Consider the following 24315-nt stretch of genomic DNA (forward strand, 5'->3'; position numbering starts at 1 on the left):
CAGCAGCTCTGTGGCACCTTCTGGGGCCGCAGAAGTGCATCAATTCTATTCTAGTTCAAATTTAAATAGCGTCACTTCAAATTAAGGCCTGACCTGATTTTATTCTCAGTCTGATCTGTAAATGGAGATTGTAAGATACACTTGTGCGCTCCCTTTCAGTTTGGCCAGTGCAGGCCTCCGAGTGCAGATCATCTTACTCCAATGCAACCCTGCAGCCTCAACCATTAGTTTGTTTAAAGCGCTGAATATCGCACAGGCCCTCGGGGAGAGCAAGAGAGGAAAACCGGCAATGTTGTGTGGCCTCACTCTAACAACTGTCGCAGTGATCCGAACCGGTCCTCCCCCTGTGTGAACGCCATGTGAGAGGCGGCTCCATCCATGCCCCTGCCACCTCCGCACAAGGCCCTCCATTGACTTCTAACCTGATGAGAGACCACAGGAGACAAAGGGCCGCGGGGCGGGGCCCATCCCTCCGACAAGCCTGTGAACAAACGTTAACACGGCTGCAACTGTCCACCCCCTGAATCACTGAATTTATTGACCAACCACAGAGCCCATTCAGGCCTGGAAGGACTGATAAAGGAAGAGGGACAGGAACACCACGATTGCCCAGCGAGGGAACCCATGCTTATGGGACAGAAGGGAGGAGAAGGGCTTTGTGACCGTCTGGTGGGTCACAGACCTTTTACCAAACATGGGAGCCTTTGTGTCATCTGTAAAATGAGGCCAGGCGTAAGCGAGCATCAGGTTGGCCTTGTGTCCTGAGTATTAATCAAGACAAGGGCCTTGAGAGTGTGCAACAACTGTAGAAACTGCAGCACACTGGTGTGCGAAACTGTGTGTAGCACCTTAAAGAACAATGTGTGGTGGAGAAAAGTGTGTCTCAGGGGTCCTTGCGATACAAAATATTCTGAGCAGGCTCTGTTACAAACAGGAGACAGACTGTGCGCACAGGCCCACATCTTGAAAGTACACAACAGACAAAAAAAAAGAAAAAAGAAAACGAGTGGGGGAAAGAGAAAGGAGAAAAAGTCTAAAATGCTTGAAATAGCACACGTCTGAGTGCAAGCTTGAGAAAATCTTTTTCAGCGAGTAGCTAGCTGTGAGGAAGAAAGACTGTGTGTTTTAGCTTCTTTATGTCTTTCTACCACTCTCCATCTGTTCCCCTACTGATACAAAAGGAATACAGCAGAGAGTACACAAAAACCCATATTGCTTTGTGAAGAGGCAACACTATCCACAAAACTACATCGCAAACAGAGATAGAAAGCGAGACATCATGGCTCTGTACACATCGGTGTTTACGGAAAAGATGATCCCCGCAAGTTACAGAGACACACATGAATTCATGATGCCTCCTCATCCTCATCATGAATATTCCCAAAAAGGCTCTTCCCCTGATCTGTGGGAGATTCTTTTCTTTTTTGGTACAAGCGAGGACCCCCTTCTCTCATTCACAGTCCCCCCTAAATCCACCCATTCACTGCCTATAGGCCCTGATCTCCACATGAAATGATACCCCTCTTTCTCCTCCACTCTGGCGCCTTTAAGCACCCATATGCCAGGCAGCGAGGAGGCTGGGAAAGCCCATAATTGATCAGTAAGACTTGGCTGAAAAAGTGTGACCAAGGTCAGCCCCCCACGAAGCACGCAAGAGTGGCTTCATATACAGATTTATTGCAAAATGTAATGGAAGTTCTGCAGCACGAACACAAAACATTTTTTGTCACATCGTTGAAATAAGAAAATAAGCACAAATGCCATGTTACAGTTTCTGTTAAAAATGTTCTATTTTCGCATTAAGAACGAACATTTCATTACAGTGATTTAACGTTTTTTTAAAACTGACGTAAGATATGTTTACAAAATTAGATTAAAATCAACTGTTAAAACATTTTTATAGCAGCAAGTTTTTTAAAGATCGGCTCTGATTAATTACATCTGTTAAATTAATCAAAACATTGCTGTACAGTACCTTTGTGATGCTAAATGGCATAATCCAAACTTTCCTCTATTACATCCATAGATGCCTAATTAAAAAAAATAATAGTTAAAAAGTGATGTTTTTCTGCTTCTTGCTTCCACAGGAAGAAATTCATTCAGAGCAGCTCCTAAAAAAGAAAGAAATGCAGCAGTGGAATGTGTTCTGCCTCAGAAATAGGAAAGTACCAGTTACGCTCATGAACAGGCATTAAATCGCTCATGTTTCTTTGACTTTTTCTTTGAATTTGTACACCTTTGAAGTTCTAGCAGCAGCCAATGAAACTGAATGATGAAAAGAGCAGGAGGACAGTGGATCCATATGATAGATCTGATCTTTTGTTCAGTGTCAGACTTTGAGATATTTCAAAGAGTGGGACATAATGAAAACTCAAAACAATGGAAAGATTAATCTGATAATTCCCAGTGTCTAGTGTCTAGAACAGTACTTGCATTTTGTATGCTTCTAAGGATTGGGATTACATGACAGTACCATGTTTGCACAGTAACCAACAGATAATTAGCTTAGCACCAAGACTAGTAGCAAGAGAAAAACACCTAGCCTGGAATCTGATCGTCAGTGAACCTAGCTTTGCACAGAGACAGGCTACCCAATAAAAATGCCCGTGCAGGCCCACAGTGGGTAGGTGTGAGTGAACGGCGGGCCTGTGTGGGCAGGGAAAACCCATGCAGGCCCCAAGTAGGTGTATCCATAGGACTCACAGCTGGTTTGCCTTTTGGGGCTTTCTATGGGCAAACCACTATGTGTTGCCTACAGAAAACCCTCATGGGGACCCAAAAGGGCAAAATTGCTATGGGCCCTGTGTGGGGACACCCACCTGGGATAGGCATGGGATAACTGTGCGTTTGCCCTACCCACACAGCTCCACAGGGTACCCACACTTACTCGCTTTGGGGCTACACAGGCATGTTTGCTGCTATTACTTATAATAAAGAAACAAACACACACACACACACACACACACACACACACACACACACACACACACACACACACACACACAGGGAATTGTGACTCTTGTGGAGAAGAGGAGGCAACTGAACATCAATGGAATTGGAAGTTAAACTGGATCTTATTGATATACTGCAAAATAATTAAAGAAGTGAAAGTTATCAGGCCATATTCCATTTTCTATGATAGAGTAACTTGTTTGATAGGATCTGAGGGTTTTGGGGGTTTTATTGGGGTTATTTTTGGAGTGAGTGGCTCCACGGTGTAGTGGTTTACACATTTACCCAACATGAAAATGTTCCCTGGTTTGAGCCTGGGAGGAGATCCTTTTGGGGGTTGAGTCATGAAAAGAATCTGGTATGAAAATCTGCCAAATCAAATGTGGCGCTACCTGCTCTGGTGAGCACTTGTGAATAAGGGAGCAGCTGAAAGCAACTTCTTGTTTTTTGATATTCTGGTCAACTCTCCATACCAGTTGATGGCAGTAATGTACCATGGGGCACATGTGGGCCCCTCACTGTGGGGCCTGGGTATGAGTGTGAAATGTAGGGCGTATCTGGGCCCTGCACTGTGAGGCAGCCCATAGCATGGTCTGACTGTGGGCTGCAGAAGGACTCACAGTGGGGCCCATTGTAGGCCTGCAGCTTACCCACAGTATGCCCACACTCTTGATGTGGGCTGCCCTACTGGGACTATGTGCCCTACATTTCACACTGGTACCCATAGCTCACAGTGGGCTCTCCACTGTGGGCCATGTGGACCTGCCCACAGTGACCTCACACAGGTCCCAAGGTGGCACATTTACTGGGTAGCTGCTCCCCTTGTTTCCAGCCCTGGTGCTAGGCTAAATTAAATGGTTGAGACCTTAAACATTTACCAAAAAAGCAAATAATGCCATGCTATTCCTTTAGCAATCCTCTGGCTCAAGTTTATGCAGTGATAGCACAGCTTTAATGGAAGTGCAGGGTGTTTGTCCATTTTGATGAGGTGAATTAAACCATCATACAAGCTTCAGGGAAGCTTCAGGTTTAGCCTGTGTTGCATTTTGCTTGGCAGTCACGTTGAGGTCAGAGATGCTGGATCTTGGGTCACTGGCATAGGTGACAGTGGAGGGTTTGGGGGGCCAGTCACCATCTTCCTGCAGCTCCAGAGCCAGATGCATATACAGCGCCCTTGGTGGCTTGTTTCTCCGACAGAACATCCAGGAGAGGACAGACGAAGCCCAGCGGTCATTGGCCTCCTGAATGTGTAAAGTGTAAAATAGCTACTCAGTGAGTTACAATGTCAGAAACATGTCTGGAAGCATTCTTAACTGAGATTGCAAATCTCAGGTGATTATTTGATAAAGTTGTACACTGAGGTCTGTGGTGGGATTAAGTTGAGCCAGCCTTGCAAATTGGTGATGTAGTCCCCAAATGGATCATTTTCTGGGACTTCTTTTGTGAACTGATGACTTTAATCTCAGATTAAAACCACTGGTTTTGGATGGTTGTTGAGCTGAATATTACCAGCACTCTTTTTTTAATTAAACACTGAGGATATGGTGACAGAAAAAAAGCTAAATGACAGAAAGAACAGAGCTTCGAGCTGATGGGTTCATGAAACCAGCCAGATTTGTTCATTCATCACCTGCTGAATAATGCAAATGTTAACTTTTTGTTGCCTATATAATCAGCATTATTGACAGGTTATGAAGTGCGAAACAATTGGTGCAAAAAAGAAGGAGAATCAGAGTTAAGGATGATATGTTACTATCTACATGGCGAGAGAACAGAAAGTGTAGTGAAAAGCTTCCCAACCTGTGGTGCGTGAGCAGAGGAGGGCCGAGCAGGGCGATACGCCCCGCGATTGCCTCTGAAAACTAGCCTCCACAAGATGATGTCAAGGATCAAAATCTACGGGAGATTTCAGCAGGAACTTGAGAATCAGCTGATTATGAAGTTTGAGTTAGAAAGACAAAAACATCTTGAACCGAGAAAAAACAAAAAAAAGATTCACCGATTTCATTATTTAGCAGCAATGCACCACCGAGCACTGATTCAGTAAGAAAAAACAAAAGAAAAAGAAAAAAAAAAAAAAAAAAAAAAAAAATCAATGCATGCAAATCACAGGTTCCAGATTCTAAAAGGAGCTCAGTCACAGAAAGCATGTGGAGCGTGATGTTTCTAAGACGTACCTCCAACAGGAAAGAAACAGCCGCATTCCCAATGATAATGATGACCAGAGTAACACGCCAGTCATGGGGAACACACACGATCTGGGGAGGCAGAGGAGGACGGAGAGTGAATGCAGCGCTTCTGAGTCGCTGCAACATCCCTCACATATTCAAGCTTTCACGCGGGTGTTTCTCTTTTTCGGTCCTAATACGAGGCAACTTAAAGCCTGCGGCACGACAGCAACACGCAGAGAAAATGAGAGAAACAAAGTTTACCTCCAGGAAGCTGTCGACGGCGGGGAAAGGATGCAGCATGATGAGAAGTAGGAAAGTATACAGGCCGATGCAGGTCAGCATGAACGGCCCTCGTGGAATAAAAGTACAAGAGTTATTTTCACTTTTGCACCACATGCGACACATATGTGACGAGGTAGAGTCAACAGAGTCTCAAATTATATACATTTATACAAAAGTCTACTTTTATATTCCTTTTCTGTCTTTTTAAGACTGGATTAATGACTCCTTACTCGAGGTATGTTTAAAATCTGTTTACACACACACACACACACACACACACACACACACACACACACACACACACCACTGATGAAAAAAAAAAAATATTGCTACATTAGTCTTACAGTTCTTGTAGCTCGGCTGTCTGAAGGGTTTTCCCTTGGAGAAAACAATCGCGACCACTAAATACTGGAAAGTGGAGATGTAGAAGAGAGAGGTGTTCTCATAGTTCCTGATGTTTTTATCATTGTGAGGCCCTGTTACATTAACGCTGACAGAGAAACCAGACCTGGAAACATTACAGGCGCTGCAGGAAAAGAAAAAAAAGGCAGAAAATTATGACAAATGCCTGCTTTCATAAACTAAGAATCTAGGGGGAAACAAGGTAAAGGCAACTGAAAGTAAATGCTTCCCACTTTTCTGTAACCAGCTGATATTAAACATGTTCAGTTAAAATTAGAGCCCGACCGATTTATCAATGATAATGCCAGTGACCCCGCAATTAATATTATTATTTGTCACTCAATCAGCATCTGTATTTACAACTGCCAAAGAAGAGACGGAAGAAACACCCTTCAACCATCGTACGAGTGCTGAGGTTGCAGAGTTTGTCCACTAGAGGGCACTCTGCAAAGTCCCTATTGGAAACAGGTACATAAATACAACAAACCAGCTGATCTGAGCAGAACTTCACTCACCAAATGTTTGGGAAATCTGTTTATGTTTCCTGTGTCTGAAAGAAGAAAATAATCTGATGATATTGGACAGAATAATGGATTTTTAAATCACCAAATATCAGTATCAGTGTTAAAAATCCTACATCAGTCGGGCTCAATTTAAAGTGCTTTTTTTTTTTTTTTCTTTTTAAGCTGGTGTCACCAAAACCCACATTAATACTCCTAACAGACAGTTGAGGAAGAGTTGAAATATTTCTTAAACTGCAACTTTGTATTTAAAGAAGGCTGAGAACGCTCCCCATGATGGTTAAATCAAGTGCATTTTAATCTCTGTTATTTAATGACGTCATCATCATTCATTCAGCAGCTGTTAATTTCAAACCCTATATGTTGTAATATATATAAATAAATAAGCAAATATTACTCACTCTGACTGAGGCGTCCATATCTCGTACCAGCTCTGCTGTCGTACCAGGACAAAAGCCAGGACCTGGAAGACCAGGCAGGTGAGGATCTGGGTCAGAACTGAGCAGAGCAGCTGGCCTGAGATCAGACTGGACGGCGGGCGACGCCACACCAGCTCCCTCCACGCTGAGTTCAGACTCACTGGCAGAGAGGATATCGTCATTAAAGGGCTGTTACTCGAAAACTGACTGAAAACAACTTGATTTGGTGCTCGTCGTCACGCTGCTCACTTGTAAAGGCGATGGTTAGAATGATGATGAGGTCAATGAAGAGAAACTGGAAGTCTCCCAAGTTACTGAGAACCTAAAATATCAAAAGATCACACAGCGACAAATTAATGGCTCTATAATCTAAGCTGACACTCGCTGACTTTAAAGCTAACCTAAATTCCTGTGTCACACTGTGTCATTGTCATCCTTTTCCCAGCAGCGGCGTGTCACTTTGCTGTCACGTTCCTTTGTTTCACCTAAACTTCTATTTAAAGACACAACTTGTGGGAACCATATCAAAGTTCGATATGGTATACATTCCTGTTTGGGACCCTTCCCCCATTTTATTCATGGTGTCTCAAATGACACAATGTTTTCTCAGCAGGTGACAAAGGGAAAAAATTTGGAGGAACAAATATCTATTCACCGAGTAGAGCAGGGTGACACTGATGAACTGGATGATGCTGTAGAGAGCCATGAACTTAAACACGCAGAAAGATGTTATGAGGGCAGCCCGTCCCTCCCTACAGAAGGAAAGAGAGTTCAAATCGAAGCTCAAGGTTTCATGTTTTCAGCTCAGAAACAGAAAGAATCAGCTCAGGATTGGCTGTTTGTATAATTAAAAAAAAAAAAAAGCCATCAGTCTGTGAATCAAGTTGTAAAATACGTTTACTCTTCTACCTGATTAGGTTGGGGACACAGGAGATGTTTGAGGTGGAGGAGGTGAAGGGTGATGCGACTGAGGCCTCCAGCTCTGATAGAGAAATCCCGCTGTGAGCTCTCTTCAGAGCCTAAAAGGGAGAGAGGACTAAATTAATCTGGCTCACTCTGTTTTTACAGAACAACTCTAACCTGGAGATGGAAAGTCCAGGTTGAATGTGCTGCACCTGGATTTGAGTAATTTGAGGATTTGAGTATGACCATTAAATAAATACCTGTGTGTTGGTACATTAAATACTTAAAGGAGTTTATTGTTGTGGGCACAGAGTTGCAGTTTTTTGCTTTAGAACTATCAGTTTTTATTATAAGTTTAACTCATACTTACTCCACAGTCATTAGCACCATCACCACACATCCCAACGGTGTAACTGGAAGGCAAATAAAATATGTGAAAATACACACAGGCGACGAAGATCAACAGATTTTAATCAACAGATTAAAAATAAAGCCACAAAACAGGACAGTGACTCACTCCATGCTCTGCAGGACTTCCACAAGTTGAGTCTTCTGGTCTGGAGCCATTCGAGCAAACACGGTGGCTCTCAGCACAAGCTGCAGTGCCACCATGAGGGGACACAGAGAATTACATCACTTTACACAGGTACAAAGCTGATGGGGTCCTAATAACAGCCTGAGTATGTAGATGTTCATGTGTCCAAAGACGTGCCTGTACCTTCTGGATGAGATGAGGAAAGTGTTCGATGATGACAGCGAAGGCCCTCCCGCTCACAGCAAAGTGATAACTCTGCTCCTGATGAGAAACAGTCCCGTCCCAGGTCCCTTCACCCAGGTCAATTTCCACAGTCTGAAGCAGAAAAAGATGAGGCAGCCATACCATGGTACTGCTTTACATGAAGAATAAAACTTCTGATTTAACCCAACAAATCTTTTAGTCTTTTTTGCTGACAGATTCATGCAACTGAACTACTGAAAAATGTAGAAATGTATTAAAAGGGCTCTGCATTAATGCATTAATGCTTCAGTTCTCCCATTCTACATGAACCCAACACACAAATACTGTAACGGTAAAGAGATGCCTCAACATGTAGGTGTCAAAGCTAATGCAAACAGCAGAGTGGCTGAACAGGATTTAGAACATGATTTAAACACCTTAACAAGAGAAGATAAATCATCTGTCCAGGCATGTTGTGTTTGCTTTTAATTATAGTATCATGCAAGAGTCTCAATAAATCCCTCTTTTTTTTTTTTTTTGCTTCCAAGGAGCCAGATGTTTTTATAGTTTTTCTGTCTTTAGGCACTTTGTTACTGCCACTGTTACTGCCTGCCGCAAAAACACATCATTTGTTTGCATTTCTTTAGTTGAATCACAGTTTGAGAGGCATTTTTGCACCAACAAGGTGATTCCCAAAGAGCTACTAGAAAGCTTGGTATATCTCAGCATTCAGAAATGGGGGGGGGGGGGGGGGGGGGTCCAGCCACGTCCTGATGCAGGACGTGAGACATGCACCTGACCCTTCATCCATCTACTGTTTTTAATCCACTGACCGGGGATTATTTATTTCTCTGTGATTTTGAGACCTTCCCTTTTACCTCATTGTCCTTGACAGCCTGAGCTCGGTTTTCAGTGTATTGCCACGTGATCCTAGCAGGCTGGAAATCTTTGGGAGGCACAGCATCTGCTATTATGACCTTTGCATGTGGACGGACCATTCCACAGTCTCGAGCCACCGATATAGCCGTCAACATATTGTCACCTGACAGAGGATAACGGGGCGGGCAGAGAAATGAGAGGCACAAAAATGTAAAATTTCAGTCAAAAATGAAACACAGATTCACTGAGCTGGGTTACCTGTGACCATCAATGTGCGGATGCTGGCTTGCTGCAATTCACATAAAACTCCAGCAGTCTCTGGTTTGATTTTGTTCTGCATGATGAGCAGACCGAGGAACTCCATGTTGGTCTCTATTACGTCCCTATGAGACGAAAATCAAACACTTCTCAAAATTCTGCAGCTATTTGTCAGAAAAGTCATGTTTAGGGAAAAACTGTAACACGCTGCAACTTTTGATTAGACATCATAAATCTGTGGTTATCACTGCATCAATGTAGTTCAGGAGCTCAGATCACTTTTCTAACATCCTGCCTTCCTGTTAAACTGTCTTTGACTTTAGTTAATGATTTCCTACTTTTATCAGACGGACCGCAAACACCCGGAAACCAACACTAATACGCTGCTGTTCACCAAACAGCTCTGAGAGCACAAAGTAACCTAATAAATCATTCATATCGCAGTCATTCATATCCTCACCGCAGACGCCAACTCAGACTGTTTGCTGTCTTTGGACGGCGGGACATTGTGATAGGATAACAAAACCGTAGGTGTCAAATCATTCATTTCAAATATAAAAAAACTTTCAAATACTTCTATAAAACTTTCAAATATTACTATAAAAGCTGACACAAAAACTTTTCTTATCACGTTTCATAGAACAAGAACATTTTCTGCCCTGCAGCAGAAGCATTGTAAATATCCTCACTGTCCCAATCTGACCTAAGTTACTCGAGGAGCAGTTGCCAAACAAGCTTCATCAGCAAAAGATGATGTGACATGTTACAGGGATTTTTAGGTTGGGGCTAGCCACATGTACTGTGGACAGTATTATCTGAGGACACAGGTGTACAGTACCTGCTGAGGCTCTGGACTTTGTGCCATGAGAGTTTGGACTCTAGCTGACGATGTGCCAGGGCAATAACCCTGAAGCCCTGCCTAGTGTAGGTCTCCAGAGTCTCTGTGAACATCTGTGGGACTAAACAGAAGGTCAAACTATGTCAGTGTGGCCTTATTATATAACAGCAGATAAGAAATTCTTGTGTTTTATAGACAGGGAGGGCCTGTCTGACCTGTGTGCTGTCTGCAGAGGCTGGCCACGACCTCCGGTGCTCCTTTTAAAAAGGCGTCCATGTGTTTGACTCCCAACCTCCTGACCACCACACTCATCCTCTGCAGCGCCGAGGAGAAGGGGAACTGACGCACGATGCCGATCTCACAGGCCTGAAGAGCAGAAGCCACAAGTTTGAACTGAAAAAAATGTTTTGTCTAAAAAGATGTTGATTTTAATTTTCCCATAAACAACCAGTTAAAATTTGACAGCTGGTTCCAGGTTTCGTGCTAACCTATTGTCAACTAGCTGCGTCATATTTATGAGATTTAACACTCTACACACTACCCAAAATGTAGCTGCTTTCATGAAAAAAGGCAACTTACGGATAATTCAGAAAGCTCCTGAAAAAAAAACAAAAAAAAACAAATGTGTCATATTAGGAGTCTCAAATCAGGCAGGACTTACATATATATGTTTATATTAATTAACACATGGAGGTCACGGTACCATGCTCTGAGTTAGTGAATTGCTCTGATGGGCTTCAGGGGTGTTGTGCTTCGGAGGTCGTACGACTGTGGGCATTATAGGATTGTGGAGCGCGGTTTCTTCCTCTGTGGGTTCCTCAAGGATCTAAAACAAAAACATCATCTTTATGTCTCAAATCATTGAGCCATTTTCTGCCAGAGCGTGTGGCTGCAGAGCTCATTTATAGGCCATCAGTGCAAGCTATTGGTAACAAACACTGAAAATCGGCGCCTACCCAGCCTGTAGCACTGAACATCTTGAGGTCCAAAGGATCCCCGGAGAGTTCTCCTTCTATTTTGGTCAGTGAGTGGCAGGTTGCCATGCAGGCCACAAATGCAGTGTTCACCAGACTTTCTTTAGCTACCTCAGACTCAGGTGAAGAAAAGCTGTAATGAAGAAGGAAGCTCTGACTCAACAACTCGAGTCTTTGTGGGCGTGAAAGAAGGAAATCATCAAGAGCAAGGATGCTGTGCGACAGTGTGAAAACAACAGAAAAATATCATTTCATTGACAGACCAGATGGAATCTTTTCCAGGCCGAGATAAAAATCAAGGCAATTAATAGAAGCCGACAGTAACTACTGATGGAAAAGGTTTTGGATTTCTTTGTCCAGTGTTATAGTTAGAATTTACATAGTTATAGTTATAGATTTTATATAAAAGATGGATCTACTGGTTCGTGGACTACCATTTTGAAGTGTCAACTTGAGCACGGTCCTTGTTTTCCTTCTGAAAGTGGAAGAAATTAGCGAGGAGCGGCTCCAAATGAGAACCTGAGAAAAACTGCACACTCATACAGTAGCAGCAAGGTAGCCACGCCCTAAAGCATATGCTGTGTTACTTTAAACAGGATCAAAGGAACACTATATTTAATAAGACTTGAAACTAGTGACTTTGTCCATAACCTCACCAGGAAAGGATTTAGCGAGGTCATAAACCAAACTGAGCAGTAGGGTAGTTTTCTCACAGACACTCCCCCTGCTGGCCATCTACTGTATACAGTCTGTGACCAAACAAGACACACAATTACCTTTTCTTCAGATTTCTCAGGTGTAAAGTTGAGAAAATAGCAGTAAAATAGATGTGCTGTCTTTGTTATTCAGTAAATTAATAAGCTGACAAATGAATTCATTTTAAAGCTGCGATGCAAAAGTCATACATAAGTGCAATACTGCCCTATATTTGTGTCATTTTTAGTATTTGTATTAACAGGACAGTACAGAGAATAGACACAAAAGCAGGGTGCAGGGGAACGCCATGCAGGAAATGGCCTTGGGTGAACTCGAACCAGGGTCCCAACAATAGCCTTTTGGTTGCCCGCTCAACCAGGTGAGTTACAACAGCACCCTGCAGCCGGTTATTTGTAGGGAACTAATCCTAAAAGGAGTGTGAATGGCAGTACACCCAAAGAGATCACCTCCTACCTGCCATCCTCTGCCCTCTGAATGCCCCACAGGTCCAAACCATCCTCAGTCAGAGTACCAGTCTGAGGGATAAAAACAATTAGCAGCATATTAAGAGTCCAAACCAGGCCTCGTACTTCTCATCGACAAAAGCAGGAAATCAATCTGAACAGCCAATAATGACATTTAACAGTTTGGTCTCACATTCAAATTATGACTTTCTCAAAGGACTGAAATGTAACTTAACACGTCCATGTGAATGATTTTACTGTTTAGTACAAACTCTTACTACCAAATGAGGTCAATGTTAAAAAAAAAAAAAAAACCCTCTTCAATCCCTAAAAGCAAACAGATCCATCACCGATGGGGATATCCTCCTACGATTAATGAAAATATAAAATAAAGGTAGAAGCTCCAGTTCATGCTGCACATCTTTGAAGAGTAAAGAACATATATGCCAAATTTCAAGGCTCAAGTCCTTGTAGTTTTAGAGTCTGTAGACTGTAAGGTAAAACCTCACAGATGGTACGCCTGGAAGGACGGTATGACAACAAGATCTTCCCGCTTTATTTAGCATGGGAGGATATAAAACTTTGAATAAGGTCTGTGTCTTATTATTTTCTGTTTCTTTTCATAAAGAATTGCATAATCTAGTAAATGGTGGAAAATACTGGAAACAAATTCATCTTTATTGATCAGCTGGATTAGATTTAAGTGTATTGTCATTGCACAAGTGCAAAGAGTTTATGAGCTGGGTGAGAGGCATCCTTGACGAAGCGCTTGAACTGGAAGTGGGTTTGGATGCATTCTGACTGAGGGCTGAATCCAAGTCAACTATTACTCCCAGTAGTGATTCTGAGCTACTCTCTAAATCCTCCTACATTTTCTCATTGCAGATTAAATCACCTTGTCAAAGCAAACCACGTTAAGTTGACCACACATGTTAATCCTCTGCGGACTGATACAGAAGATGCCGACATGCTTCAGACGCCGCTGTGCATAAACAATACCAGCCGTCATGGCTGCCGGTAAGGCCGGGGGCACAGTGATGGTCACGATGTCCAGGGATTCAATGATGATGGTTTTAGCTGGAACCTGGACACGTTCGAGAAACAACCATCAGCATCTGGAATTTAGCTCATTAAAGACATTCATACGCCTCTTAAAGAGCAGTAATACCTTGTTCATGATACTGTGGATGATGGTGTATATGAAGCCGATCCCTGCTACCCCAACCAGACACAGCAGGAACAGATATGCGTCGTGGTACAGCTTGAAGTCAGTGGGTTTAGGGTAAAGAATGGAGCGCACCAGTTGGCCTTTCTCCGTACTAAAGCCTGAGGGAACACGCAAGTAACACCTGCTGATTATTTTCTTTCTCTCTTTTGAGTGTGCTCGGTCTGTCTGCAGCTAATGCTGGACCATCACTGAGGTTACAAGGTGTTGTTAATCCCAGTCTGTCTCTCTCCATCTTACCTGTTCTGACCACAACAGCTTTCACCAGTTCACCAGTGTAGAAGCGAGTCTGAATGACATGGGTACCACAGTACAGGGTGTGCTTCTTGTGCTCCTCCATGTTGTAGATCCTGACTCCATCCTTGCCGGCACTGGGCAGGCTGGTCTTGGTAACTGGTACACTTTCTCCTAAAAGAGAATTTTAACAAAAAATCAAAAAGAACAATTGCTGTAATGTTTGCACAAATATGAAAACTAGAAAATCACTTTTACTAAAATATGACAGAATAACTGATCATTTGTCAACCATAATTATTAATCCTGGGGGTATGCATATAATGAAGGTCTCCAGCTTTTAACATACAGGCATCTGAAAAAGAAAGTTTGGTTTCAAATAATACCAAAGTACATGCAAAAAATAATTTGAAAGTCCAACCATACAGCAGAGCACGAATTAAAGACTTACTGGATGGTGCTCTTTGCTAACTGACTGGTTTGGCTGGTAAAAGTCCAGTTTCAACGTACATCAGCGTGTTGTTCTTTAGTCAATGGAGAGTAAAATGTGAATGTGCAGAGATTCTTGCTTTTGATCCAGGTACATCTGGGTCCAAATTTTGGTCGAGTGCTTGACTTGGGTTGGTAGTCTGCATGGACCCCTTCATAAGTGCTTGCAATTCTAGTTTGCATTTGTATTCATTTAGTTACCTAACAGAAGTGACACATATAATCAATACTGTGCTTACAGGGCTTCTAGCCAAATCTACTTTGCAGACTATGTCCCTCGTTAGGCTGTTAAGATATAACATTGTAATACAAACATAAAAAGAGGCCGCACAAAAAAAAAAAAAAAAAGAAAAGAACAGCTAACAGAAAATAGGGTTCAAGGAGAAGGGACATTCTTAATATACTCAACTCGGGCACACAGGTGTGAGTGTGAGCACAGAAGCCCCACCCACCTGCTCTTCAAACCTTCTGTTTGTGAGGGGCAGCCAATCAGAAGAAAACTAAGTTAAAGGGAAAACAGCAAATACACAGTCCCTTCTGAGAGGCAAAGATCATTGAGAAGAATACGCTGGCTGTTCGAATCTATGGATCTATTAAAAGCAAGGAGATGAACTTTATTTAACTTTTTTAGCAAATCGGCCATGATACAATAAGATCATGAATGACAACATGGGCATCTTTAAAAAAAATAAACACAAAAACATTGGGCTTTAACATCAACTACTCATTCACAGTAATGGTCTTGGGATATCTTCCGGATGATCTTACTACAGACAATGCTTATCTTCTGAAGATCCTCCTAGTATCTGCTAAAAAAGCCATAACAAAATGCTGGCTTTGCAAATACCCTCCCACCATAAGCCTCTTTATATCCATAGTGGTAAACATTAAACTGATGGAATGCATGACTACGGGGGGGGGGGGGGGGAGGGGGACTGGGTAACAGATGTTGGAATTAATAGCAGGGCCTTCTACACAGTGACAGTGCACAAAAACTAACATAGCATGGATGTAAAGCCATTAACACTCTCAAACCTATGTGTACCTGATTATTTTTGTATTTTTTAAATCATTCCCGGACCTCATAATGTTATTGTTGCTGTATATTGTTCAAAATGTTATAAATAAAAAGTTAAAAAAAACAAAAAAAAACAGAATGTCAGTGATGTATTAGCTCACCAGGTTATTCCGTGTAAAATGACAAATGTGACCTACATTCCTGTGAACTGTGGATGGACAAAGAGCGCCTCGCCGCTGAGCTAATCAGTCCTTTAACTGAACGAACTAATCAACCTGATTAATCTCTGATATACTGCAGCAGCGATGAATGTACCAGCTGCACATGACCAGAAATCACAATGAGTAAAGTGATAAGTGATCAATGATAATCACCGCTTTGTGGCAGAACAGCAGTAAATGACTTTTCTCCATGACGAGCACCGTGAAAGAGCAGGCAGCAATCTCACCTGTCAGCATGCTCTCGTTCACAATGCAGGTTCCATGGAAGAGAACGGCGTCGCACGGCATTATCATCCCATTCACCGGAATAACGATGACATCCCCGGGCACGAGCTCAGTCGACATGGCCTGTTCGATATCTGTGGTCAAAATAATGAATGAAGACTTTGGAAGTGACATAATAAAAACACACACTCTTTCTCTGCAGCCAGTGACAAGGCAATAATTAGAGATCAATAAAGTGATTCATGTCTTTTCACTAATGTGATCACTGCAGCTTTGTATGATGATCAGAGATGAAGACATGCCTTTATTTTGTCTGCACACTGAGACACGAACCACGCTGTGCGCTGCGACCATGTCATGCAGCATGACATATTGCTGAAACAAGAAGAAAAACAAATACTGAAACACAGCATGACTTTTCTCCATGACTTTTCTCTTTGCTTTCAGTGAGCTGAAAGCAAAGAAAGGTTTCCCTTAAATGTGTCGACAAACAGGTGACCGAGAGCAAAGCCGTCTCAGGTGTGACTCACCTTTTTAATGGTGTACAGTGAAGTAACGATTGAAATGACAGACATAAAAACGATGGCTGAGGCGTAATAATAATAGTCCTCAAGACTCCACAGAATAATACTGAATAGCTGGAAGATGTAAAAAGGGTTCAAGACCTGATGTGGAAAGAAAAAAAAAAAAAAAGACACAAAAACAGGCAGTATAAGAAGAAATTATAGGTACGCTAAAAGAAAAGATATTATGCAAGAGCTTGAAACCCACCTCCTTTATGAGAAGCTTGAACAGAGAGGGCACTCGCACCGCAATCTCATTCTCCCCGAAAAACAACCTCCTGATGAACAAGAATCCAAATTAATTCATGAGTTTTTCCGCTGCTTCTTCCATTTCTTTTAAATTAGCAAATGACATAAGGAAACGGGCCGGCGTGTACCTGTAGTCCTGTAATGCTTTAGAAAGCCCAGAGCTGTGGTCAGAGTGAAGGCTTTCACAGCTCACATTCAGATCCTCCAGGCCTCTAGAAAATTAACAGAGAGCCATTTCTACTGCAGCTCAGCGGAGCAGCGCATACACCGGATAATACAGAACCTGGCAGAAATTATGCAATCATCGAGAAAAACACATCACAATTGCTACTTTGCTGCACCTCCTCTGGCTTTTATACGGCCCGAACTCTTCAAAGCATTAAAAGGGCATCCCATCATTTTTTCCTCTACTTCATTTGGGGGAAAAAAAAGTTAAAAGTGCGCATTTCACTAATAAAAACAATATTCTCCACCAAGCTGGTTCCAGCTTTTACAGATTGTGGAATGACAGATCAGTTTTGCAAGATGGACCCATGGCACTGGCCTTTTTTTTATTATTATTTCTACCATAAATTTAATCAGATTTAATGCAATTTGCTCTGTGGCATTATCATCCTGACTTCATCATCCCCCCCCAAGCTACTTTCTGTCGATTTAATGACATGTCCAAAATGTCAGTGTGCACGTGTACTTACTGTTGAGGTAATGATTACCACCTTTATCTGACATGCAACCACATATCACTACTGAGTGGGGAAATTTGCTTGTTTTGCTCAGGCTGTCACTTTTATGTGTCTCACTGGAACAGCACCAGGCTGAAGTTCCAGCATCATTTCCACGGCCAGTGCAGATTCATCGCTGAACACCACTTCCATGCAAAGCATCCGCAGCCCACGAATGTGTCTCTTTAGCTCAATTTAACTTTGTTTTCCTCTGTTCATGTATGTGAATCCATTTCATTCAGTGGTTAACACATTTCCAGTCAGAAATGGAAACGTGTTAACCACTGCACTATTCTTTTACTAAATCACTAAATACAGGGGAGCAAATAAGGGAATTCCATCATTTTAATTTGGGGGGAAATGCAATTAATAAAAAAAAATAACTGTATTTGTTGAATTAAAGTTGAATTAAAATTTTCCAAGTGCAGTGATTTCAGAATTATAGCCAGGGGTTGTAATAGACAGCACATACACTCATCTTACTTATATAATTCAAAGTTCTGCATCACATCATTCCAGTAGTATCGAGTGCTGTGGTGGGTGAAGTAGTGGACCTAAGACGGGGAGAGGAGATGGAGGTGATCAGACTTCACAGACATGCTTCAAAACCAGCTGAGCCCTGATCAGCAATCCATACACTTCCATACCACATATTTGTTCCTTAAGCAAAATGTTCAAAAATGTTAACCTGGAGTTTCAATCAGAAAGCAATCAAATGGTAAAAGCAGTCACATCTACTGAAGTACCTGAACCAGCTGACAGTGAGAAAACGGTCCATAACGGTCTTCATGTGCAGCGCTGACACTAAGGTCTCTGTCTCCATTTGGTAGCTGATTTTCACACTGGGAATCCAAACTGTCAAAGGGCTTCTTCCCAGAAGCCAGCATCACGTGTACTTTGGCTCGAAACCACTGTCTGAACTCATCCTGTGATAACAATATAAAGAAGTACAGTTTTGCTGTTTGTGGAGGCTATGCTGAGTTTATCAGACACAGTACGCAGAATGGTATGAGTGCCAAAGTATGTAAGAACTAGATAATCTGTTTACAGCAGCACATGAATGAGCTCAAAAGTCTGCAAGAGAAGCAACAGAGTCACACACATAAATCTAATTTTGGCAGCATCTGCTTCATCACATACTTTCCTTGTAGGAGAACAATGTACATGAGAAATACTGCTTTACAAATAAGAGCTACGCAAGTCAGCCATTTGGAAGAGCGAAGCCAGGCCTGCTGTTTTCCTACCGTTGTCCTGAGCAGCACTGTGTGTGCATCCTTCAGCGAGGTGTGTGTACAGGTGCTCTTCACACCCCACTCAGGCAGCCAGTAGAGGAGCAGCAGCAGGAGACCACCGGAGCAAACAGCACCTACCCCCACCAGGATCATCTTCCACAGGCAGGGCCGGTACCCCGACACCTCCTGCACAGGTACACTAACATGTTCACACCTGGCAGTATGCGGCATTCAAATGCACGAGTTAAGGGTTTATTTCAGCCACAGACTAACACACGTTTGATTCTCCAGTGAGTACAGCAGCAGGACAGCGTTTGTGGGGATCAATCAAAATAAACTACATCGTCCAGTGCAATGAGAGAAACTGTGACCCAGTTCAGCAGTGTGTCTCAGTGACATGTTTTTTGATGAGGTCTTTGGCGCTGAGACGCAGATTACTACAATCTTTGTAGAATCTGTTTGTTGACTGAGGAAACTTTTAAATATAACGACCCTCTTCTTTAAAGTAAAAAAAATGTGACTGTCTTGTCTCAGTAGTGTCTTGCGTGTCTGCCATGAATCCGTATCTAACTGCATTTTGCGACTCCTCCTGTAACTGAAGGCACAGGTTTAAAGAAAACTACTGGCTGACAAGGAGACATTTCATCCAATCACAGTTCAAGTCTTACTAAAGTCCTCAGTATTACACACATTAGTGCATGCTATTCTTTCAGCTGCTCCCTTATTTCCCGCAGGGTCACCACTCCAGATGAAAGAACTGGAAATTTGTCCCACTTTTTCGGTGTCTCCTTCCGAACTGGGGAGCTTTCACATGTAAGCATGTAAGTTCTCCCTGTGAGTTTCCCTCAGTGTTTCTCTGTTGTGTCAAGTCTGCATTACGGTCTCCATGTTTAGCTGTTTCCTGATTTACTGTCATTTTTTTCATCTCTCCTTCTTTGTATTTAGTTTTACTTCCTTGTCTCGTCTTCTGCGATTACTTTCAGCTGTGCTCCCACCTGTTGCCTGTTCCCTCGCTATCCCTCTGTGTATTTATTGTGTCACTCTCTCCTTGTCTCTTGTCAGAGCATGTAGTACGTGGCAGTGTAGGTTCCTGTGGAGCCTATCCCACCCACTGTAGGGCGAGTGGCAGGGTACACCCTGGACAGGTCGCCAGTCTGTCACAGGGCTAAAACAGAGAGACAAACTTCACACTTTTGGGCAATTTAGAATCACCAATTAACCTAACCACACTAACTGCATGTCTTTGGACTGTGGGAGGAACAGACACAGGAGAACATGCAAACTCCATACAGAAACACCCCAGCCAGACAGTGGATTTGAACCCAGGACATTCTTATGGTGAGGCAGTAGTGCTAACCACTGTGCCGCCCCCTGAAATAGACTGAGCTTCACTCTGAGTTCTTGGCCAACTTTGTGTTTGCGTGGTGTGCGGCTGTTCGCAAGAAGCTAAATTTGTGTTAGCAGTATAATGCAGTTGTTTCTGTCCTGGATGCAGTTTGCACTTTACTCTCTGCACATTAGCTGAAATCAGAGGATTGTAGCACAAGTGCGCAGAAAGATAACAGGATGTTTGTTTGATGTTTATCTGCGTGCAGATAACTGAAGAACCTTTGTAATGCAAGTAACAACATAATTGTAATTTTAATGTGATTACTGAATTTAGTACAGTAATTACATCGTATTATATTACTGTGTTATGTCATTTGATAACACTCGGCTCTGTTAATGTACACAGCAATATGATACAAGTGGCCGAAGTGCTACAAACTGCAGTTCCTCTTGTGGCCACTTGAGGGTGGCAGCAAAAGTAAGCCAGCAGAGCTCCATGTTAAAATGCCCACATTTTAGAGACTAAATTCAGTCTCTATAGCTAATTTCTGCCTTCACAACAACTGTGCCAGGGGTGTATCTTTTTAATAATGTAAAGGCTTTAAAGGACGTGGCCACTTCTGTAACTGATTGGCTGTAGACAGCCGCTGTGATGGAACTGGACATCTCTACCGTGTTTGCACTGTTGGTGTATTGGAACATTTTAATGAAATTATCTACAAATAATATGGCCTGCTGAGCATGCAAAAAGTTTTGGTGCCCAGTTTTGGTGAGTGAAATCAGTTTATGACTTCCTAGCGTTAGGGGATAACCTAGCACTCCACCCGCATGTCTCAATATGGTAACTTCTGGATCTAGTAAACCAACATGCCAACAGTAATAAAGATAAACTTGAGGCTTTGAAATGCTAAGTCCACAAAGCATTGGCTGATGTCCATCTGGAGCAAAAGCACAACCAGTTTCCTTAAAAAAAATAAATAAATAAACCAAGCAAACACTTCCAACTGACTGAAAAAAGTTCTTTTACATGATCCGTACCACACAGCGGTGCATTTTCAACAAATGATATAATGATATGAGTAAACCAAATAATAATAGAAATGATATTCACCATCTCGTCCTCCAGGCCCTGGTTGATGATCTTCACCTCTTTCATCTTTATGTTCTCAGAAGTGCCACAACTATAAAGAAATGTGGAAAATTATAATTTTTTCACTATATCTCCTGCAGGTGCCTCATCATTTGCAGAAGCTCTTTAGCACTGAAGGATCTCTTCAGCTCTGTTTAGTCTGCCCTTGACCACAATACTCCATTGTGATCAAGGGCATAAAATGATTTAGTTTTATAGTTTCTCAAGAGAAAACAACCTAAACCCAGGAGGAAGTCTGTCAGTCATTTATTTTTTTTATTTTACTTTTCATCAGTGGAGACAAAAACAAAATTCAACTCGAGCCAAATAACTGTTAACAAGGAAAAATCTTATCAAAGCAATAACTGATGAGCCTTCTGTAAGGAAAAAAGGACTGACTAACCCGACTGAACTGCAAGATCCTACCTAAAAATGTATTCCAAGCATCCTGTGACACTTATACAAACATATACCTTCATTAAGTCCTGATAGTTCAATCTTAATATTGTTGATTTTCATGTTGGAACATCAGTGTTATTGCACTCAATTTGACTCGAAGCACTTAAACATTTCAAAATTGCTTGTTTAGAATTGAAAACAAACATTAGCATGTCTAATCTACACAATTCTACTCACACGTGTCTCAGTCTGCATGATCCCGGTTCAACTGACAACTTCAAAGGTGTGTTAATTACTCAGAATAAACGTGACAATAGTATTAGAGCGTTAAGTAACAATCGATGCAGGATAAGCCGCAATACACAGAAACCTTTGCACCATAGTCAAGTTCAAAAATACTCACAACTGCAGTAATGTGTGACTCATCGACCTGACCCAACCTATCGTTAGCTCAGTAACGCAATATCTAATAAATAAAATGTACTTTTTCATTTAGCTCCCTTTGAACTTACAAATTAAAAGTTTAGTATCACAGTGCATTGATTTTAATCCATGGTAAAATGTTACTTTAACACTACCTCAATGTTAAATGGAAAACAAATAGACCTTAAGTTTCTATGGCAGAAATCTGCAGATGGAAACCTATGCAGGCACAGGAGGAACAGACAGGAGCATCTCTAAAACTTCAGTTATTTAAGAAAGTGGACATTTTTATGTATTCTGCTACAATGTATGAAACTTAGTGAGAGCTTACAGCTCAAAAAATAATTTTTAAAAAATCTCAAAATATTAGAGGATGTCATATCGAGTTTGAGTAAATATTTAACCAGTATAAATACCATGTCCCTCATGGTTTGGTTAAGTATTTGCAGCCACAATCATGGGGAAACCTGCTGACTTCACACTTGTCCAGATGATGATCAGTAACATCCTCTACAATGTGGGTGAGCCATTGCTGAAAAGGTTGGCTGCTCTGAGTGCAAGATAGAAAAGAAAAGGTGCACAAGCAACCACAGCCTTGAGAGGACTGTCAAAATAAAGGTCAATTCAGGAACTCAGGAGAACTTCACAAGGAGTGAACTGAGACTGGTGTCAAGAGCCATCTGCACAGATGTCTTCAGGAAAGGAGCTACAAATGTCAAACCACTCCTGGAATCAGAGATGATATCAGAAGCATCTTACCTGGGCTAAGGAGGAAAAGAACTTGACTGTTGCTCAGTGGTCTAAAGTCCTCTTTTCAGATGAAAATCAATTTTGCATTTCATTTAGAAATCAAGGTCCTAAAGTCTGGAGGATTGGACTCACTCGATCTGAACCCCCTCAGAAAATGTACTGAGAACTGTTAAGAGGAAGATGAGAAACACCCAACTCAAGAATACAGTAACACTGATGCAGTAATTTGTGGTAAACAAGCACCAACCAAGTACTGAATGCATAAATGATGATGATGACAGATGAAATTGGTCTCTGCCAGCATGGCAATCTGTAGGTAATGAGGTGTAACTGATAGGTCTGATAAATATGGAAATCATAAACTATGGCCTTCATAGCAATCAGATCTAATATAAGACTTTTAGAAGAACAAGTTCCTGGAGGACCAACGCTGATGTCCATTAAAACAGGTCTGCTGTCAAGTAGTAGCCGAAAAGCTTAGAGACACTTTATCACAGCTTTCTTTCATTTTTAGTCCATGTGCATATAAAACCACTTCCACGAGGCCAAACCTTTTATCACCATTAAAACATAACGTTACCATTAGTGAACACATGATGCTATGGGGAAAACTTGTACGGGTAGACATGAGATAAACCTGAAACAGCACTAAGAGTGCTGCAGAACCTGAGAACATTTGTATGCAATGGCTTCCCAACAGCAACTTTAATGTAGTGGAGCGGCTGAGCTGTCCAAGCACCAGTGTGCAACATGAGAGAGCTGAAATACTTCTGCACATAAGACCCACACTGACCCAGGTGTGCAGCTGCTGTCTCCACGGCATGCTTACTATTGAGAAGTTGACGTGACTGGTGGGTGTCAATTAATTCCATTTGAGCCACACTGAATGATTTTAAAGTTGTAAAACAAATCCAGCACCAAAAGGCAGGAAACATGCTGCTTTAATGAGGAAATCCTCAACTTCTAACATTTTAGACGGAGCAGAAAAGCAGATTTCCACGGTTTCAGCACAACAGCCGAACACTGGACGTAAAGCACTTTCGAGTCTCACTTTATAACTTTAACCAACATGGATCAAAGTCGTTTAAAACTTTTCCTAAGTTGCTGTGAAATTGAGGTTTGACGGATTTGCTTAAAACCTTTCAAAACAAAACAAAAAGTTACAATGATCGCGTAAACAAGCGTAAATTCATGCGAGTTAAGACTTACCGATGCCTCCCCTCTCTGCTCTATCAGCTCAGACGCTGCATAGGGAGCTGTTGCATGAAAGTTTGCTTGGATGCCCTCTGCAGCCCGCAAACACTGCGGATCATGCAGCGTGCGCCCGAAGAAACGCGCGGACACAGCAGTGATCCACGCTGCGCGGCGACCCGGACCGTCCCAAACCGGTCCATTTACAAGGAAGTGGGAAAACAGGATGTGAGGTCATTAAAGGACACCGCGTTTGGGCCGAATATCTGCAAGTTGCAACAAATCGGGAGTAAAATCCAGCGGCGTGTGTGAGCCTGACTGCATTAGAGTCGAGCATTCAGCAGCCCCGCGACTTGTTTCTTCGTGGGTTGCAGATTAGGGCATGTTTAGCTGTGAGAGTGGTGTTATTTCAGGTCAACGGCAGAGAAGAAACAGTTTG

The 24315-nt window shown here is 42.2% G+C and overlaps 1 protein-coding gene across 3 annotated transcripts; it reads right to left on the reverse strand.

Annotated features, from left to right (window-relative positions):
* Positions 1-1696: 1696 nt before the first annotated feature.
* On the reverse strand, positions 1697-24166 carry LOC115796175 (probable cation-transporting ATPase 13A3). 3 transcript variants are annotated; one of them, XM_030752456.1, is made up of 33 exons: positions 23895-24162; positions 21096-21165; positions 18668-18841; positions 18170-18349; positions 17907-17977; positions 16830-16913; positions 16661-16730; positions 16420-16554; positions 16192-16264; positions 15892-16023; positions 13943-14110; positions 13646-13803; positions 13373-13561; positions 12488-12549; positions 11300-11450; positions 11047-11169; positions 10923-10940; positions 10559-10709; positions 10344-10464; positions 9506-9630; positions 9247-9410; positions 8369-8500; positions 8168-8247; positions 8021-8063; positions 7657-7766; positions 7403-7499; positions 6997-7069; positions 6730-6907; positions 5750-5931; positions 5385-5473; positions 5130-5210; positions 4753-4848; positions 1697-4193 (listed from the first exon to the last, which is right to left on the reverse strand). In XM_030752456.1, the coding sequence occupies exons 2-33, from the start codon at positions 21138-21140 to the stop codon at positions 3954-3956; spliced, it is 3795 nt and encodes a 1264-aa protein (XP_030608316.1). In that variant the 5' UTR covers positions 21141-21165; positions 23895-24162; the 3' UTR covers positions 1697-3953. The 3 variants fall into 3 exon arrangements, with proteins under 3 accessions (XP_030608316.1, XP_030608317.1, XP_030608318.1); XM_030752457.1 differs by lacking the exon at positions 4753-4848 and having other exon boundaries at positions 23895-24163; XM_030752458.1 differs by lacking the exons at positions 1697-4193; positions 4753-4848; positions 5130-5210; positions 5385-5473 and adding an exon at positions 6323-6357 and having other exon boundaries at positions 5755-5931; positions 23895-24166.
* Positions 24167-24315: the final 149 nt, after the last annotated feature.

The sequence above is a fragment of the Archocentrus centrarchus genome, chromosome 17, assembly GCF_007364275.1.
Source record: "Archocentrus centrarchus isolate MPI-CPG fArcCen1 chromosome 17, fArcCen1, whole genome shotgun sequence".
Taxonomy (NCBI): domain Eukaryota; kingdom Metazoa; phylum Chordata; class Actinopteri; order Cichliformes; family Cichlidae; genus Archocentrus; species Archocentrus centrarchus.

Coding starts and splice junctions, on each gene's coding strand:
- LOC115796175 (XM_030752456.1), bottom strand. CDS start 21,140: ATGAAAGAGGTGAAGATCATCAACCAGGGCCTGGAGGACGAGATG. Junction 16,731..16,829: donor AAAGCATTACAGGACTACAG/GTACACGCCGGC, acceptor CTTGTTCATCAG/GAGGTTGTTTTTCGGGGAGA. Junction 8,501..9,246: donor AGGCTGTCAAGGACAATGAG/GTAAAAGGGAAG, acceptor TTTCTGCTTCAG/ACTGTGGAAATTGACCTGGG.